Source organism: Engystomops pustulosus, chromosome 1 (genome assembly GCF_040894005.1).
Source record: "Engystomops pustulosus chromosome 1, aEngPut4.maternal, whole genome shotgun sequence".
NCBI lineage: Eukaryota > Metazoa > Chordata > Amphibia > Anura > Leptodactylidae > Engystomops > Engystomops pustulosus.
The window spans coordinates 40,935,615-40,955,990 of NC_092411.1; the positions used below are offsets into that span (position 1 = coordinate 40,935,615).

General features: G+C 41.4%; 1 protein-coding gene across 1 annotated transcript; it reads right to left on the reverse strand.

Annotated features, from left to right (window-relative positions):
• Nucleotides 1-1,337: 1,337 nt before the first annotated feature.
• LOC140119788 (avidin-related protein 4/5-like) lies at nt 1,338-7,948 on the reverse strand. Its single transcript, XM_072139168.1, has 4 exons — nt 7,786-7,948; nt 5,435-5,645; nt 3,403-3,523; nt 1,338-1,606 (listed from the first exon to the last, which is right to left on the reverse strand). The coding sequence occupies exons 1-4, from the start codon at nt 7,846-7,848 to the stop codon at nt 1,549-1,551; spliced, it is 453 nt and encodes a 150-aa protein (XP_071995269.1). The 5' UTR covers nt 7,849-7,948; the 3' UTR covers nt 1,338-1,548.
• Nucleotides 7,949-20,376: the final 12,428 nt, after the last annotated feature.

Consider the following 20,376-nt stretch of genomic DNA (forward strand, 5'->3'; position numbering starts at 1 on the left):
ATGCATGTACCCAAGCAATCACTGGTGTGTATTACATAACATGCTGTATCACGCTAGACCAGTGATACAGTATAGCGGAATAGAAGAAATGACTAGCAGTGATGTACACAATGCGGGTTATAGCACATGCTGTCACATATACACTGTATAACTATATAAGTATATAAACTCTCCACCAGCAGTAACATACAGCAAGGTCCTCCCCAACCAGAGTAATAGTATCACTGCTAAAGTATCTGACAAATTATGGAGGTCAGGGGCATAACTTGAATGGGTGCAGAGGTTGCGGTCGCACCAGGGCCCAAGAGGTTTAGGGGGCCCTTATGGTGTCACTTTCCCATATGAGAAGACTATAACGATACACCATAAATTATAGTCGGGGGCCTGGCACAGACTTTGCACTGGGGCCCATCAGCTTCTAGTTACACCACTGATGGAGGTCTCATCTGCTCCATGCTTGTGCTCTATCAATGCAGAAGTACATGAGGGGTTCTTTTGAGGTGTGTGGGTCCTGGGGTTTGGGGGCCGGCAAGAAAATGGCAAGAAAACATTTACCGCATCATTACTCTGCCAAACTGAATATTGGCTCCGGACGTACCGTACATTTTTTGGATAAGTGATATTATGCAATGGTAGAATGTGGAGTCACACTGGCTTTATCAGCCTATATTCCTTAATGAAAAACATAGATTCAAAAGATTTGTTTCTCTTTTATTCTTGAATTCTCTGCCAGGTGTACACCCCCAAATTGTAACTTATTCTATATGAAAGGAAAAGGGGCATGGTAGATGAAATAGGGTGACAGTAAATTACAACTTTTATTATTTCATTCTAAAAAACTTTTTTGTATATACAAATAGTGGGAAAAAGCTTTCTCTCAGGCAGAGAGCACAAAGATCCGGCAGAGGACACAGGAGGGGGCTGGGAATTCAGCAGGGAAGGCGGCTAACCAGCGCCAATTATCGGCGCCCTGGCCCTTTAACTTTTACAGAACCGGCATGTGCACTTCCCGCCTTCTAGGATCACTATGTCAAAAGGGATGATTTTATGTACCATATATTTTTATCTCCTTGACTATGTGATATTTTTGAACTTTTTGTTGTACAAGAATGAAAAAAATTGTTGATTTGGTTTGTGTAATGACAAGTTATACACTTTTCTAATATACTTTCTATATTAATTCCTCATTTCTAGATATCTGCTTGGTCCCATTCAACAGGAAACTTCATTGTTTACTTCCTGGTCCCTGGTCATGTGATATCGCACAGGTGCATGGCTCGTTCTATCACACAGCTTTGATTAGTCTCTGTGAGATAATGAGCCGTGCACCTGTGTGACATCACATGATCACATCACAGGAAGTAAACAATAAGGTTTCCTGTGGACAGTCCTTATAAGGCAAATTCCTGTGTTGTGTGATCGTCATGCTCCTAACATACAGACACATTTTTTAGAGAGACAAATGGTTTATTGGTTTATATAGAGTACCACAAATTAAATCTGTCATTGCACAAGGTTATTTAGTCTTCATCTGAAGATCTTTTGATCTCAAGGACTTTTTCCAATTGGGATAGTTGGCAATTTTTCAAAATTGTTAAAACCAACTCTGAAAGAAAACAAATAGGGACAATTTGGTTAATAAATTGTGCAAATTAATTTTGTTCCGTTATACTGTTCTGTAAATTTTTTCATCAGTCATCATCATGAGATCAGAATTTCTCTGTTATAGGACCCACCATAGGTAATGGTCACAGCTCTCCAACTCTCCAATAGATGACAATTCATTTCTCTATATACTCTTATAGTGGATTTAATACTATTGTATTATGTTGTGGAGTTTCCACACAGAAAATAAGTGTTCAATACACAATGGGGTTAATTCATTATGCCTTCTCTGCTCATTTTCTGATGAAGAAACCACATAAATCTCCTCTTCCTCACTAGTTTTTGTCTTTCGCAGCTACGGGCTTGTGGGGTATTGAGTAGGCAGGAAACGGGCGGGCTGGGAAAAACAGTTGGGAACCGGTGGAACTTTTTGCTACAGTCTCCATCTGGTTTACAAGTTGGAACAGGCGGAGTATTTACCGAAGCGGGAGGGGGGGGGGGACTTTTAGACTGGCGTTCTAAAGACCATTGTTAATGAATTCATCCCATTGTGTTATTCTGACCTGTTCCCTCCTAGCTATTTTCATGTCCCATAGGCCAGCTACATCTTCAAAATTCAAGATAACAAAAATAGACAAACAACAAAATAGAAGTTCTCTTTTGGCTGGCCATTATTCAAACCATAAAGGCAAATTTGACTCCTTGCGGCTCATCAGAATACAGGATCTGAACACTGAATCTGTAGAAGGCTGAATCTCCCGAAATATGGACTGAAATTATTGTAATGCTGCCTCTGACATAGAAATGTGTGGTGGCGCTTTCCCTTTCCCTTTAATATGACACATTTCCTTTAACAGCAAGTCTGGCAAAATGACTGCCCAGATATTCAAAATAAAAGGATAGGACCAGTTCATATCTCAGTTATTTAATTAGTTTATTTGCATCAAACATTGTGAGCCCAAATCAGGAGTGGTTAAAGGGAACCTGTCTCCAGGGACCTCATTTTCACTAATGAGAGGTTACAGAAGTCCATTAGAGCTGCATTGCAAATATGTATTTCTGCTTTCTCTAAGCATTTGCATTACAATATAATTGTATGTTATAACTTACCTGGCATCCTGACAGAATCCTCTGTGTAGTCCCAGGGGTTGGGCTTTGGTTTGGATGCATTTGAAAAAATAACACAATACTTGTCTGTGCTGCAGACTGCTCAGCTCTTGGCCCCCACCTTTGTGCTGCTGTAAGGGACGAGCTGTACAGGAGCACAAAGGTTGAGGCCAAAAGCTGAGGAGTGTGCAGCACCGACAAGTCATATGTTGTTTTTATGAAATGCATCCAAACCAAAGCCCAACCCCTAGGATTACACAAAGGAGTCTGTCAGGGTGCAAGGTAAGTTATAACACATTATTATATTGTAATGCAAATGCTTAGAAAAAGAAGAAAGGTATATGTGCAATGCAGCAGTAATGGGATTCTACAGCCTGTCTTTAGTGAAAATGAGGTCCCTGTTGACAGGTTCCCTTTAAGCTTACATCTTTTTTTTGCCTCATTTACATGGACGTTGTGGGGACGTATATCCGGCCGGATATACATGCTCATAGATGCCTTAGGCGTCCAGTGCTGTATGGTGAGCACACAAGTGCTCCATTCCTCCCTATGGAGAGGGGAGGGGAGGGGCGAGCAGCTCTTATCCGCCTCTCCAGAGCGGCGGTATGCTTGTTTGGGCTATGGCCGGGTGAGCATACGTTAATGTGAAAGATGTCTACGATTACAGTGTGTCAGTTTATATTTGTTTACCTGGTTTTCTTCCAATCATCTTTAATATTATCAGAATCCGATCTCAGCAGCCAAGACATAAGCAGAACAGGGCGTCCTTTTCCATTGATAAAACACTGACCTGTGAACACTGTGATCGAATCTGCAGGAAGAACAGAGAAAGTCACTTAAATGATTTAAATATTGTATACTGGTCCAATAATATAAACTTGCTCCTACCCCTAAGAAATTAATTTAGATAATAAAGTACAAGCAGTTCCCTAGTTTAGTACAAGGTTCTGAAGGATTCTCTTAAGGCTATATTCACACGAACGTATGGGGGACTCATGGCGCCCAACGGGAGCAGTATGGATCCACACAAGTGCAGCACCGTACCGCTCTGTACCCTGTAAAAAGATAGGACATGTCCGATCTTTCTCCGGAATACGGCGCTGTGCGCCATATATTTCTATGGAGGCAGGAGGGTGTGAGTGGCGCTCTCCCCCTCCTCCACTCCCCCGGCACTGCCTAGCGTGGCGGGCAACAACAGTGTGCATGAAGCCTAAGTTGTATTAGTACCTCAAATATCATAAATCTACCATTAAATCATTTAAAACCAGGGGCACTTAATCATAGATCCAGACACTGTAACTGTGGTAATATATGGGTCCAATATTGTTTCTGAGTTATTGTACAGATTGTTACGGACGTGGGGATACCAACTATGCAGGGTTTGTTTGGTGATTTTGTGGGTTTTTTTTAAACTTTATTAGATATGTATAGGGAATGTTTGTGCTTAGGGGACTTACTTTATTAAATTAATTCTTTTTATAAAAAAAAAAACATTAAAGCGGTATTCTGGGAATATGAACGTTTACTACAAAAACCCATGATGCTATAAATAAATGAATGTAACAATACTCAATGTCATTAGTCACAAAATGGAGCTTAAATACTTTGATTTTAGGATTCACAAAATGTTATGACCTCTCTAAAGTATGCAGTTATCACCAAGATGGCCGCCACTGGAAACTACAAGTCCCATGATCCCTTAGTTCTCAGTAACCCCTCCTCAGTCTTATTTTCTGTTCCCACTGATGATCTAACAGACTTTCCTACTCTGTTACCATAGTAATGATGTGTAACTGCCATCGTTGCACATCACCACAACACTGGCCATACTGGATGCAGTGCAACCAACTGACTACAGCCAAACATAGAGCTGATCACATGACCTGCCCAGGAAGGTGCAGGACATGTGATGTGGACATGTGACCAGCGGCCGTCTGCTGTCCTGTGTATGCTCTGCAACGGACCGCGCGGAGGAAATTAACGAACTGATTAAAGGGCAGGTAGTATTTTATTTCTTCATTACAGTCTATGTCACCAGAATTTTTCTGCTAAGGGAAGCACAATTTTAAAGAACAACTAATTACATATTAGCTTATATTTTAATTACCCATTTGTATATGAATTACCGGTATGCTGATTCCTGGAATACCCCTTTAAACTGAGTAGTAAGCAGTGAGTCACTCACTATCAGTGGCTTTATTAGGACCATAGAGAAGCCACAATACTGCTTAATGCAGCTGAGTAATGAATGGAAGCCACCTGTATCCTCCTGTCAGCATTCTCAGGTGAATTTTATTTTAACAACCCCCCCCCCCCCATAGATCCTGACCCATTGAATATCACTGGACCTGAAAATCTAAGTACAGGTGATCCCCTACTTAAGGACACCTGACTTACAGACGACCCCTATTTACAGACGGACCCCTCTGCCCACTGTGACCTCTGGTGAAGCTCTCTGGATGCTTTACTATAGTCCCAGACTGCAATGATCAGCTGTAAGGCGTCTCTAATGAAGCTTTATTGATAATCCTTGGCCCCATTACAGCAAAAAATGTTAAAACTCCAATTGTCACTGGGGCAAAACAAATTTTTGTCTGGAACTACAATTATAAAATATACAGTTTTGACTTGCATACAAATTCAACTTAAGAACAAACGTATGGAACCTATCTTTTACATAACCCGGGATACGCCTGCAATTAAATTTTTTTAAAATCTTTACCTGAAAATGTCCACTTGACAGTAAAGCCAATTGTAGGAGAACCTTTTAATTGCTGATAGCCGATTAGAGGGGATTCTATAATGGTTTTATTAGTAGCTGACACAGCTGTCAGGTAAACACCTGAGAACAGTCCATTTCTTGAGACGGCAGATATTGTCATGTTAGAGCCCAGATTATTCATCCACTGACCAGTAAGGTTGCACTGTGCAGGCTATATAATAAAGGGAAAAAGGAAACAGCCATACAGCCTATTAATACATATCACTAGCACAAAATATAAAAAGCGAGGAAAATAAAAATATGAACAAATAAACTCATATGGCAAATGTATTTATCATGGTGGATCTCTTGAAGTGGTTTAATACTGAGTAAGTGAGACACTATCTAAATCAATAACAATGAGCTTCTGTTCCTCATTGTTGATGGCTAAGGATGACAATACAAATAAGCCAATTTTTCATTGAATTTAAAAGGGGTATTCCCATGAAGAGGATAAAAAAATAACACATTCTCTAATTCACTGTAATAAACAAAAATACAGCATTTCACAGATATGATTCCAACCTGTCTCTATCAGTCCTGGTGTATAAAATTTCTGTTGCCCCCAGAAATGACCGTAAATCTTCTAATGTTTATGGTCGGGCAGGGCAGATTCTTCTGATCAATAGCTTTTCCTGTCTGCTTAATGCAATGTGATCTCTGCCCCTCCCCCTCCACTACAAGATGATCACACACAGACACTTCCTGCCAGCAAGCAGCAGTGTGCAGAGACTTACTCTACAAGCTACAGATAAGATCTTTATTGCAGGGGAAGGAAGGAGGGATATAGCAGGCTGACTGTGTGTTGTAGCTAAGTCGGCAGTGTCATTGTGTGTTATAAACTTCTCATGGATCTCATCATCTGTGATCTGTCTCATCTCTCTTTTTCTATGCGTCAGATGCTAGTAGACTGTTCAGAAGCTAAATAAAAGTGTAGCTAAACCTGTACCCTGATGATCTAACCACATTCTCAACTCACAAGATCTCATAGCACAGAGGGATCATGAAGTGTCTGGTTAGAAAGTCCCCGCCCCCACACTCTAGATTTTTTCACTGACCATCACTGAGTGATGGTCAGTGTAAAACAGCAATACAAAATCTTTAGGGGATAATAATTTAAAATCTTTTTTTATGGACCCCTTTAAGGTACATAATCATCTGGGTGATTTTTTAGATAAGCCGCTACGTGTGTACATGAGGGATAATGCCATATCCGACTGTTTTGTGACTTGAATACTGGATGTTGAAAATACATTGGAGGGTTTATCAAGGCTTGTAATGGCACACAGAAAGGAAATGAAATGTTTTGCCTTTATGCCACGTCCATGCAAACTGGGCATGGAATGGCAATGGAGTTGGCCCTGCTGGGCCACTTGGATGTGAAGGGACATGAAGTGGGTCATGCTGGGCTGTAGAGTTGAAGGTTGCGGTAGAATTGCCCGGCCAGAAGGTTGTGCATCTAATATGATTGGAGCCTCTTAGTATATCCGGAGTGACCTGTGGGAAGTGGTTAACATAAAGTGCTGTGGCACACAATGGGACTTTTAAATGGTCCCATCTCAAGCATAACTCATCTTTGTACTTCAAAGGAGAAATATGTATTTGCAAGAATGAAAAATAGTGAAAAAAAAATCTGCTATATAAAACCTTTGAGAGGGAGTAGGACAGTGGTGGCCAACCTATGGCACGGGTGCCAGAGGTGGCACTCAGAGCCCTTTCTGTGGGCACCCGGGCCATCGCCCCAGCACACCAGACAGGACTCAAAGAATCTTCCTGCAGTTCCAAGCAACTTAAAAGATGCTGCTTTCAGTCATACTTTGATACTTACTTCGCTACTTGGGACTGTAGGAAGAGGGAGAATGAGTAGACAGGGCTGAAATATCTTTGGAGGACCTCCTGCTGGCCCCACGATTTTCTGTGTACAGAGGGACACTGGAAAGAAGCAAAAATTTTCCATCTTTCTACTGTGTTGGTGTCCTCAGGAGGCCAATATGATAGAAAGTTGAAGAACAGAGAGCAATAAGTTACTGCTTTATGTTTTGGCTGGCACCTCGCGATAAATAAGGGGGGTTATGGGTTGCTTTTTGGGCACTCGGCCGCTAAAAGGTTCGCCATCACTGGAGTAGGATATGTTAAAATATGGAGCGAATGGGTTGATCCAACAGCGCCTGTGGTCTTTATTCAGTGACCACTAGCTTGATAGCTAAAATTAATTTTCACGTCTGCAAAATGTCTAGGTGATAATTCTTGCATCTAACCTGAAAGGTAGCACCATTTTAGCTTAGGTAAATCCTTGGCATTCTCTCTCTTACCTTTGCAGCAGCACAAATTGTCAGGCAGGACAGAGCTGCGACCAACGCTACAATCTGCTCCATTCTTGTATTTCTGCTCCAGTATCCAGGAAGATATTTACCTGCAATTAAATCCAACCCTGTCCTGCTGCTCTATATATAGAGATCAATGACTCATTCATGATGACTTCTCCAACTTCCCTAAGTATTGTAACTTCAAGTCAATCATGTTTACATTTCTGAGAATAAGTGAAGAAATTATTATTTTTGTAATCATTCACAGTCAATCCAAAACTGAAAGCTGTAGCTGGCACTCAGAAAGCGGAATGTGTAATCATTGTGTAATGGGCAACGATCGCAATGAATATCCAAAGTAAATATGAAAATATAAAGGAGTTACTTGGCATCTTCTAAGTCAGAAAGGGTTCAAGGACGCTAATGTGTATAGTGTACCGAGTGCTCATATCACAAGACAAGCATAACAAAAAGGGATACGGTGCTCTAATCAATTACAGAATTTTAAAAAGTAGTTAAAGCTAGTCTGAAGTTGATGCACTACTCATATACGAAGACAAAGGAAATTCTTAGGAATGCAGGTTTGTTGTTGAAACAATGGACAACACATTTCAGGAATGGACCATTTCCTTCTTCAAATCCAGTTTACTTACACAGATTGCAGTAGAGCCCCCTAACAAGTGTTGAGTGCTTACCACTACCCTCCGGCCCATTGCACATGCCACACATGAATAGGTGGAAGAAGTTTTTCTAACAGAGATTATGTCTCCCACCAACATCTCCTCCCAGGTCCCAGCTCAACAAAGAAACTGCTACTATATTACTTCCCAATATGTGTATGTAGAGAAGGCTATCACCCCCAAGGATAAGTTTTGGGAGGCAGTCACAAGGAGGACTCTATGGGGGCTGGAGGCCAAGCAGATGTACAGTATGGGCATCTGCATGGCCTACAGTGCCACTGTCATTAAAACACAGCTGTAATCCATTTTTGGCTACCTGCACATGAATGTGGCTTTAGTTTGGTATCTGTTTTTAAAGCAGTCTTATTAACTATACTGATGAGCAATTAGTTAAAAAGTAGAATGGTTCTGACTAGGACATGTTCTACTTTTTAACTAATCAGTTGCATCGTCCATTCAAATAATAACTGTGGGAATTAATCCATTAAAAAGTATTGCATGAAGATCAGCCAAGTGCCATTTGTTAAGAAAAAAACGGGCAGCACACGGCAGATTTTCATAATGATTTGTTTCCGCCCTTAATGTGAACTTCCTTCTCAAACTCTCACATTCAATCCTTTCTCAAACCATAGTCTACAAAATTACTAGTCCATGCCCTCATCATTTCCCACTTCTTCAATATTCTTCTCTGTGGTCTCCTAACTATAACTCTAATGCCCCTTCAATCCATCCATAACTCATAATAATTCATCCGTCTCCTCGCTTCTCCTCTGCCCCTCCTCTCTGCCAGCCTCTCCGCTGGTTACCCATTCCACAACAAAATCAATTTAAAATATTAACCATGACCTACAAAGCCATCCACAACCTGTTCCCTCCATATACCGTATATACTCGAGTATAAGCCGACTCGAGTATAAGCCGAGGCCCCTAATTTTACCACCAAAAACTGGGAGAACCTATTGACTCGAGTATAAGCTTTGGGTGTCGTATACAGCCTGCCAGCCCCCATGTAGTATACAGTCAGCCAACCCCATGTAGTATACGGCCAACCAGCCCCATGTAGTATATGGCCAGACATCCCCATGTAGTATACGGCCAGCCAGCCCCTTGAAGTATACGGCCACCAGCCCAATGTAGTATATGGCCAGCCAGCCCCCTGTGGTATACAGCCAGCCAGCCCCCTGTAGTGTACAGACAGCCTGCCCCAAGAGAGAAGAGGTGCCGCCAGGAACCGCAGCAAGGATCGGGAGCTGTGCCAAGGATCTGGGCACTGGAGGGTGAGTATTAGGGTTTTTTTTTTAAATTGACTCGTGTATAAGCTGAGGTGAGGTTTTTCAGCACATTTTTTTTGCTGAAAAAACTCAGCTTACATAATCTCTACCACACATAATCTCTGTTCCTAACAGGACCTTCAGCGTCACTCTATTACCATCTGATCTTCTCTCAATCGTGTCCAGGTCTTCTCCAGTGCATCTCCCATACTCTGAAACTCTCCACCCAAATGTGTCTCATTGTCTCCCACCTTCCAAACATAACCAGAAAACCCACCTGTTCAGGATCGTCAACAACACACGTTAACTGCTTTTCTCTGGTTTCTCACCTCATGTCTCTATTTTCCCTCCCATATAAGATTGTGAGCCCTAATGGGCAGGGTCCTCCTTCCACTTGTCTCTTGATCCCTGTAGTTTTGTATTTCTACTTGTTTGTAATGTAAATGTAATGTAATGATTGTAATGTACATGTAAATATATGTGAATGCCTTATCACTTATACAAGTATAAATAAACACAAATATCAGACTGAGTTCCATATGCCCCCAATTTTATACAGCTTTTTTTTTCTTTCCATTTTAGACAAATTTGGAAAAAATAATTGTGTCATGACACAAGGGGACAGATTTCTGTATTTGTATGCAAAAGTTCTAGAATTTTGGACTGTCAGTCTAGTTTTTTAAGTACTTTTATAAATGTGCATCATAGTGTGCTAAGCTTCCTTGTACAGTTTGTTGTTTTTGTGTTAATAGCAACACCATGGGGATTAGCAATAAATCCTATCTACCTGGAACTAGTTATTTCACTTGGCTGAAGCAAGGTACACCCTGAAATACACGGAACATGTGACACTACTGGATGTTACTTCAAGACACACTGATTACTTTATATGTCAGTAATAAGATTACATAATCGGAAATCCCCACAGCGAGTTATGAAAGCTTGAATCAACATATAGTGAATCTACCAACTCCCGTGAAATGTCTGGTTTATGAAATTGTAGCATCTCTCAAAAAAAATGGATTTACCTTGTTTTCTTAAGTTCTAACTCACCTGCCCATCGAGACTTTTACCAAGTCCATGGCCATAACCCCCGGCCGTGTCACACAAATTAGGCAGTAAAATGCCTACTATTGAGATTGTCTGGAGCAGGCTGTAGAATGGCATTGGTTGCTGGCTGCTGGATCTGGTGGATATTTAAATATGTGCAACAACCCCCACCGGGGCCTGGCCCTTGAGGTGAGGCCTGGAGACAGCCGGGGCCCGCGGTACCGGAGTGGCTGGCGGTTGCGGCCTAAGCACACTATTGTCACGGTGCTTGGTACGGGGGAACCGGAGGGCTGTCCTACAGCCTGGCAGGTCTCCAGCAGGGTGGTGTTGGCTCCTCCAATCACATCTCAGCTTACAGAGGATAGGATGTAACACAGATCATTGGATAATAGCATCTTGCATCATACAAAATTAACTTCTGCCTTGCCAGGCAGGATTCACCACTGCAATACCCCTATGTCCTATCAGGACCATGATGTGATTACATGCAGGTGGGACGTATTCGCAAACACTCCCTCGCCATTGCATCGGCGAGGGTGTTGCATATGACTAGCAAGATGATAGTAGAGTATTGAAACTGGGTTATGACAAGAGCTAGCCAAACACAAGAAGTGAGTATATGCATTCTATTCTTATATAAAGTTTATGATTTTCTTTAGTATTGAAGGATACATTTCACCTCCTTCTTAGTGCCCAAGTCACACTGCAACCCAAAATTATACTTCTATTCTGCCGAAGACCTCATTGTCTAGGCGCCATCCATAGACCTAGAAGAAATGAACCACATAGACTGGACCACAAATGACTGGCTCAAGAGAAATAACCATAATGTTAGAGTTCCCCAAATAACACATAAAAGAAAACGCAAATGAAAAATAGTAAAATCAGGACATGTAAAACAAATTAAAAGTCCTGATTTTAATAATTTTCTTGTATATAGCTTTTACAAACTGTTCTTGTTAATAAATAATATATGAGTGGAGTCCAAAATTGTGCTTACTGTAGTTGATCCTGAAATCCTGTGGTCAGTGCCTATATGGCTTAGCCTGATTGTTCGCTCTATCATATAAAACAGGCCTACCATTTGGAAACCGGCATTTTTTCTTGTGGCTAAAAGGAACTGCAGACCGTGTCCGGACATCGATCAACTGTGGAACCTCTACCCTTTAAGGGTTATATGCGCAGCAGCCAAGTTGGCTTATGGTGAGCACCCCATCTGGGACCGTTCTCTCTATTCCTTCTCTTAACCTGACGGTATTACCTGAGGCGCCTCCCTCTGTTTTGTTGCGTTTTGTCTTTTCTTACTACACAGATAGATTTCCATATATAACAGTGCTTGCATTTCTGTCCCTAGTGTAACTCCTATGTACACTTTCATTTCAATCGTTTTTATTGGAGCTTTTTACAAAAACATTTTACAAATACAACATATGCAGAAAATGCCATTGGGCATGACACTTATAACCACATTGGTAGTATAGAATTGGTTTAACATATACACTTTTAGTATGCATAGTAGTGTGGTTACATGGGATATGATAATAGTTACATGTACAATCGATAACCGGAACTATCGAACAATATAACAGCAATACCAAAACAAAGAGCTTAAGAAAAAATAATTAGACTTTATTAACATTCCAAGATAATACACATAAGCGACTTCCAATAAAAGTTCTGGGAAGTACAAACACTAGGGGAACCAAGATGTCCCAGATGGAGAATGGGACTAACACAAAGTACCTACGACCACCCCTCCTCCGTATGCCCCAAAATCAAAGCGTGCCAAGAATAAAAATCTAATAAATACAGTAATATAACAATAAACAAACTAATGGGTCTCATATGTTTCTTTACAAGCGTATTGACATAGCTCTGTGGTATCTATAAAGAACAGGTCGTTATGCCAAAGTAACCTCACCTAACCGATGTATCATTGCCTACAAATACTGTGGGACACGTTGAAGGATGAGATCAATGTTGCAATGTTACTTTCATCTCCCTGAAGGTGTAATGTCCTGCCCATCCCATTTTCCCTTTCCAAATCACTTAGATGAATCCCTAGTTCTATATTTATATAAATAGATGTACATGTTGAACTCACAGCCAACTAATCTTGGAACAATGATCTCCACCAAAGATTATAATCTGGCAGGCTCGCACAAACACCTCGGCCTAGATGTGAATCAACAAATACCTTTAACCTTCATAGTCACCCCTAATACTGACATGATGAATGTAGTCAATTCCATTGTATGCTTAGACCTCATGGGGCCATTGTTCTCAGACAAAAAATCCATTCTGTTTATTATTAATCAGATCCCACATAAAACATTAAGTCACCAAATAAACCATAAAATGAGTGATTCTGGAGTTTTCTGTATGATTATTGTTATGCCATGTGGTGCATATGTTTTCATTATTGATGAGGAACATTCAAGAACCCATTAACAGGCTTTACATTTGTAAATGTCTTTTTTTTAGCCAGTTGGGTTGAGGCTATGGGGGCACGAAGTGGTTTATTTACTAATCTATCCTTGATGTTCCTACATTGTTATAATGTAATAGAGAATTTCTTAGGTGTGGTGTCTGACCAGGGCTTAGCCTTTTTGCTTAATGAGGGGAAAGTTAAATGCTGCCCCCCCCCCCACCTCAGTTTACTACTAACCGACTGCTACATTGGTTCACTGAATTTATAGACAAGTTTTCAAAAAGCGTCTACAACCTAAGAACTTATTAACTAAATTACTAACAATTGATTACAACAGCGGCACAGGCTCACAATCAGAAGGAAACGACTCCCTGGCCCCCTGTGGCTGACACTACACATGCTGGAGGCAGTGTCACACACTAGTAGTCAGTCAGTGACACTGACATTAGTGGCATCTAGTACCTTACAGGCAGGGGCGGACTGGGAATTTAAAGAGGCCCTGGAAAAAACTGTTAAAGTGGCCCCATTCTGTGGGTGGGGTCAAAACAAGTAGGTGTGGCCATGTGATGTGGGTGGAGTTACTAAACTGCATACAAACTGTTTATAGAAGGTCTAAATCAACTTGTACAGCTCAGAGAAAGAAACTCATATATATGCCTCCCTTCTTTTTTTAAGAGAACACAACTTAATACTAAAATACCGTCCCCTATGTACAGGAATATAACTACTATAATACTGCCTCCTATGTACAAGAATATAACTACTATAATACTGCCCCCTATGTACAGGAATATAACTACTATAATACTGCCCCCTATGTACAGGAATATAACTACTATAATACTGCCCCCTATGTACAAGAACATAACTACTATAATACTGCCCCCTATGTACAGGAATATAACTACTATAATACTGCCCCCTATGTACAAGAATATAACTACTATAATACTGCTCCCTATGTAGAAGAATATAACTACTATAATACTGCCCCCTATGTACAAGAACATAACTACTATAATACTGCCCCCTATGTACAGGAATATAACTACTATAATACTGCCCCCTGTGTACAAGAATATAACTACTATAATACTGACCCTATGTACAGGAATATAATTACTATAATACTGCCCCCTATGTACAAGAATATAACTACTATAATACTGACCCTATGTACAGGAATATAACTACTATAATACTGCCCCCTATGTACAAGAATATAACTACTATAATACTGCCCCCTATGTACAAGAATATAACTACTATAATACTGCCCCCTATGTACAAGAATATAACTACTATAATACTGCCCCCTGTGTACAAGAATATAACTACTATAATACTGACCCTATGTACAGGAATATAACTACTATAATACTGCCCCCTATGTACAGGAATATAACTACTATAATACTGCCCCCTATGTACAGGAATATAACTACTATAATACTGCCCCTATGTACAGGAATATAACTATTCTAAACTATAAACTACTATACAACACAGCTACATACAGCCCCCTCACCCCCAGTAACACAGCTACATACAGCCGCCTCATCCCTAGTAACACAGCTACATACAGCCGCCTCATCCCTAGTAACACAGCTACATACAGCCGCCTCATCCCTAGTAACACAGCTACATACAGCCCCCTCACCCTCAGTAACACAGCTACATACAGCCGCCTCATCCCTAGTAACACAGCTACATACAGCCGCCTCATCCCTAGTAACACAGCTACATACAGCCCCCTCGCCCCCAGTAACACAGCTACATACAGCCGCCTCGCCCCCAGTAACACCGCTACATACAGCCGCCTGATCCCCAGTAACACAGCTACATACAGCCCCCTCGCCCCAGTAACACAGCTACATACAGCCGTCTCATCCCCAGTAACACAGCTACATACAGCCGCCTCATCCCTAGTAACACAGCTACATACAGCCGCCTCATCCCTAGTAACACAGCTACATACAGCCGCCTCATCCCTAGTAACACAGCTACATACAGCGCCTCATCCCTAGTAACACAGCTACATACAGCCGCCTTGCCCCCAGTAACCCATGTAACATACACCTCAGCCACACCAGCCACCCAGTCCCATGTAACATATACTTCAGCCTGCACCAGCCACGCAGTCCCATGTAACATCCACCGCAGCCACACCAGCCATACAGTCCCATGCAACATACCCACCAGCCATACAGTCCCATGCAACATACCCACCAGCCATACAGTCCCATGTAACATACCCACCAGCCACACGGTCCCATGTAACATACCCACCAGCCATACGGTCCCATGTAACATACCCACCAGCCATACGGTCCCATGTAACATCCCCACCAGCCATACAGTCCCATGTAACATCCCCACCAGCCATACGGTCCCATGTAACATACCCACCAGCCACCCAGTCCCATGTAACATACCCACCAGCCATACGGTCCCATGTAACATACCCACCAGCCATACGGTCCCATGTAACATCCCCACCAGCCATACGGTCCCATGTAACATACCCACCAGCCATACGGTCCCATGTAACATACCCACCAGCCATACGGTCCCATGTAACATACCCACCAGCCATACGGTCCCATGTAACATACCCACCAGCCACACAGTCCCATGTAACATACCCACCAGCCACACGGTCCCATGTAACATACCCACCAGCCATACGGTCCCATGTAACATACCCACCAGCCATACGATCCCATGTAACACACCCACCAGCCATACAGTCCCATGTAACATCCCCACCAGCCATACAGTCCCATGTAACATCCCCACCAGCCACACAGTCCCATGTAACATACCCACCAGCCAAACAGTCCCATGTAACATCCCCACCAGCCACACAGTCCCATGTAACATACCCACCAGCCAAACAGTCCCATGTAACATACCCACCAGCCAAACAGTCCCATGTAACATACCCACCAGCCATACAGTCCCATGTATACAGGCACTTACCCTGTAAGCTCTTTTCTCATTGTCAAAGCTGGTCTTCATCCTGCACTTAGAGAAGGCTTCTTCTTGTGATCCAGGGAAGAGGGGGGGGCTATCAGGGGGAGGGGGGGTGATCACAAGGGGGGGCCATCGCGGGGGGAGGGGGGGCATCGCGGGAGGTTTTGATCGCGCGGGGGGGGCGATCACGGGGGGGGGGGGGGTCTGTGTGGTCTCTTGTGAGCTGACTGTATCTAGTTGTCAGCTCACAACAGTGTTCGGGGCCTTCAAACCTAGCTGGAAGAGATGCCGGCTGGAAGTTACGATGCGTGTCACGTGACACAGGCATCAGAAAACACAAGCACAGCAGGGGGAAGTCCAGTTCCTACGGTCTTCAGGGTGAGTTCATGGTTTTTTTTTTCTTCACCGGCCCCACAAGTGTCAGACCGGCCCCAAACGAGTCGGCCCACCGGGATTTCTCCCGGTGGGTCTAATGGCCAGTCCGCCCCTGCTTACAGGTGATGATCTGCTCCATCAAGAAGACAACTTCATTACGATTTCTCCCAGCCAGCTCCATGCAGCACATCAACACACTATTTTTAGTTTAATTTAAAGCAAAACGTTCATCAGGACACACATTTTCACCTAAAAGTAGGTTTCCATAGCTTTTGTAATGATCATTTTCAATCTACTTTTATAATTAACTTTAATGGCTCCACTCACTTTTAAAATTATATAAAACTTTACCTGTTCCCTGCCAGCAAACTGCATTGAGCCCAGGGCCGGCGCTATGGGTAGGCAAAGTGGGCAATTGCCCAGGGCCCCCTGAAAGGAAAGAATCTATTCGTTCAAATGAATCCTGAATTGTGTTTCTAGGTGCTATGGATCCAGAGATATTCAGGTTTAAAGTGAGAATTTCAGGTGCCATTTTATATATAAAAATCCCTCCCAACGGCAGTTTAACAGTTAATATCTCTGTTTTCCTGACACTTAGAAACACAAATTTAGATTCATATAAAAGAGGAGACTCTTCTTTCATAAGAATAAGGAAGTGAGGTTCTATGTGTTACAGAGCCAGAGATACAGCTCTCTGAAGTGTCTCCCCCATCTCCAGATTCTTAGCCATCAGGCTGCGGGAGCATTTGCTGCACACAGGAGCTGCTGCACCTCACAGATAGTGGAAATATTCACTTTATATGTTACTACATTTTGAGAAGGGATAATATCAACTAATATTTATGTTTTTAACCCTTCTCTATGCAGAACTATCTAAGAACACACTTTCTCTCTTATTGCCTTTTATTTTGTGATTGTTTTTTTTTTTTTTTTGCAAAAATTGACTGATGGACATTCGATCCTCTTTGCCTTATGTTCCTTATTGTCATATATTCTCATATAATCTGACCATTCATATATCTCACTTTTTCTCTATCTATTTTTCTCTATTTTTCAATAAATCTTCTCTCTCTCTTCTACTGTATATATCTGTCATATCCATCTACTGTATATATCATCTACTTTATAGTTCTGCAGCTAGAAATCTCTATCTTTCATATTTATCATATTATAATAAATAATTATTTATATAGCGCACATAGATTACATAGCGCTACACAGATCTTGCCAAATCAGTCCCTGTCCCCTTGGGGCTCACAATCTATTCAATCTACCTGTAAATTTTTGGAGTGTGGGAGGAAACCGGAGGTCCCAGCGGAAACCCATGCACATACAAACTCTTGCTGCCCATCAATTTTCCTATTATCTATCTCCTATCAAATTCTCCCATACTACAGTTGTGACTGGTCATAAAATGGTTTTATTTTGGGGCCCCACTTTTAGTTTTGCCCAGGGCCCCACTTTGTCTAGAACTGGCCCTGATTGAGCCACAGGGCTGCAAGGCTGCATCATTATCTTCTCTCCAATCTTCTTTGCTCCTCTCTCCCTTCTGAAGCCAGTAGCCGACTCTGAGGAAGGAAAATCTAGCAGAGCAAAAAGGAGATGATGATGGCAGCAGGGACTTCAACTCCTGTCACTTAATGCAGTTTGGTTGATAGAGCCAGGTAAACTTTCTTCAACTATTAATAGTGAGTATAATACTAAAAAAAAAAGGTTCAAAAGAACACAGAAACAAATAATAACCATAAATATACTTTATTTCAATCAAAATAGATGTTAAAAACCAAACATAATACAGCATACATGAACGGACACCAATGATATAAAATTGTGTGTATACCAAATAACGGTAGTAACTAGCCAGTACAAAACATATCACATTATAAATGAGTAATATGTAACATGTTTCGCGTATGGCGCTTTTTCCCCTTGAAAAAGCGCCATATGCGAAACACGTGTCGGGGCATTGTTTGTGTGTGATCCTCTTCTTGGTACAGTATTACAGCCACTGGTTTACAGCTTTGTGTTGTACACTCTTAGTTAACTTTCTTTTGGGCATTGTCCCATCTTACCTTTTACATATTACTCATTTATAATGTGATATGTTTTGTACTGGCTAGTTACTACCGTTATTTGGTATACACACAATTTTATATCATTGGTGTCCGTTCGTGTATGCTGTATTATGTTTGGTTTTTAACATCTATTTTGATTGAAATAAAGTATATTTATGGTTATTTGTTTCTGTGTTCTTTTGAACCTTTTTTTTGGTATTATCCTATTTTACCCTAAGGTATTTTGTCTACATGCCCATACCTAACGGGTTTTCTCTTTTTTGTGTACATTAATAGTGAGTGTAAAAGTAAAAAAAATGCAGATTCGGAAATAGTATTCAATAAGCTGTTGGAATCTGTCATTAGATGAAAATGTGTGTCTTGATGACAGGTTCCCTTGAAATTGATTCATTTTTCTGAAACAAGACTTCAAATTTAATATAATCATTTTTATGATTATGAATTGAATAAAATAACTACTACAAGGACAGATCATGCATCAGCAAAGAGCATTCAGTCTGATGCAGCTTTATCAGGTATTGATCACATGGTAGATTTCCTTTCTAGCTTGCAGTGGGACACGCTATTCTTTCCCCTTGCAGATCCAAGTATATCCTGGCTAATATCAGGAAATTGTTAGTGTGTGACCAACTTGTAATAGGGCCCGGAAATCTAAGAAAATAAATCTATATTTGTAATATTCATAACCCACTGCTGCTTTATTATGAAACTTTATAATGACAAAATTATTACCACATATGTTTGCGTTTTACACAGACATCAAAAGGTAAATGACCCAGAAAAGAAATTATTTTCGGCTTACCGGCTATATTCACATTTTAATATTTGGTTGCATATTTTTCATCAACTTGGGGCATTTATCAGGGCTTCTACACCAGAAAACTGATGTAGAAGCCTCAAAATAAACACAATGGGGCTCATTTACTTACTCCGTCCCCAGTGTTTACATAAAGTGCATTGTCTGACGATAATGCAGTGTGCTGCCATCCACTAAGATCCTGCATGTGTCGCTTCCCTGCTCAGGTCCGACACAGTTCACCTTCTTTTAAGTGGAGCATGTAAGTGCTAGGGCTTGCAACACAATTTGAAAGTTAAATTGCGCGCTTAGTCCTGATCAGTGAGATCCTCCGATGGCACGTCCCCCAATTTGTGTTACATGGAAGCCAGTGCAGCTGCGCCAAAAAATGATCGCGTGTGCCAAAATCCCAGTACAGGCTCCTGTAAATTTCTTGTCCATGCCGTGCAATCCCCGAAAAAGGTGCAAAGTCCAACGAAAGTGAGCAGCGTGACCTTTAGTAAATGAGCCCCAATGGCTTGAATATTTCCTTTGCTTCAATGTCCTCCTACAACATGGCAACCCGCAAGAAACAGACAAGAACAGTATACAGGATAATCCTGGTACAGGCAAGAAAATCTTCCAGCAAAGCAACCACACCAATTCCTCCTCAAAATAAATAAGAGTGCATACAGTTTTTTTGATCCAATATATATTTTTTTTTAATACAAAAGTTAGGAATAAAAAGAATTAAAAACTTACATTCTGCTGCTGCCCGAAAAAGTCAATGAATGTCGCCATTAGCGGCATGCTATTCCGTTGTAATGGGTATGCAATAGAAATATGTCTACTCAAAAAGCCTGGATTGGAATCCAAAAGGTACTGTTCTTTATTATCTGTTTTTCTTAACTTTCTCAACAGATCTGTAATATGTAGACCTTACCGCAAAGGTCAGATAAAAATC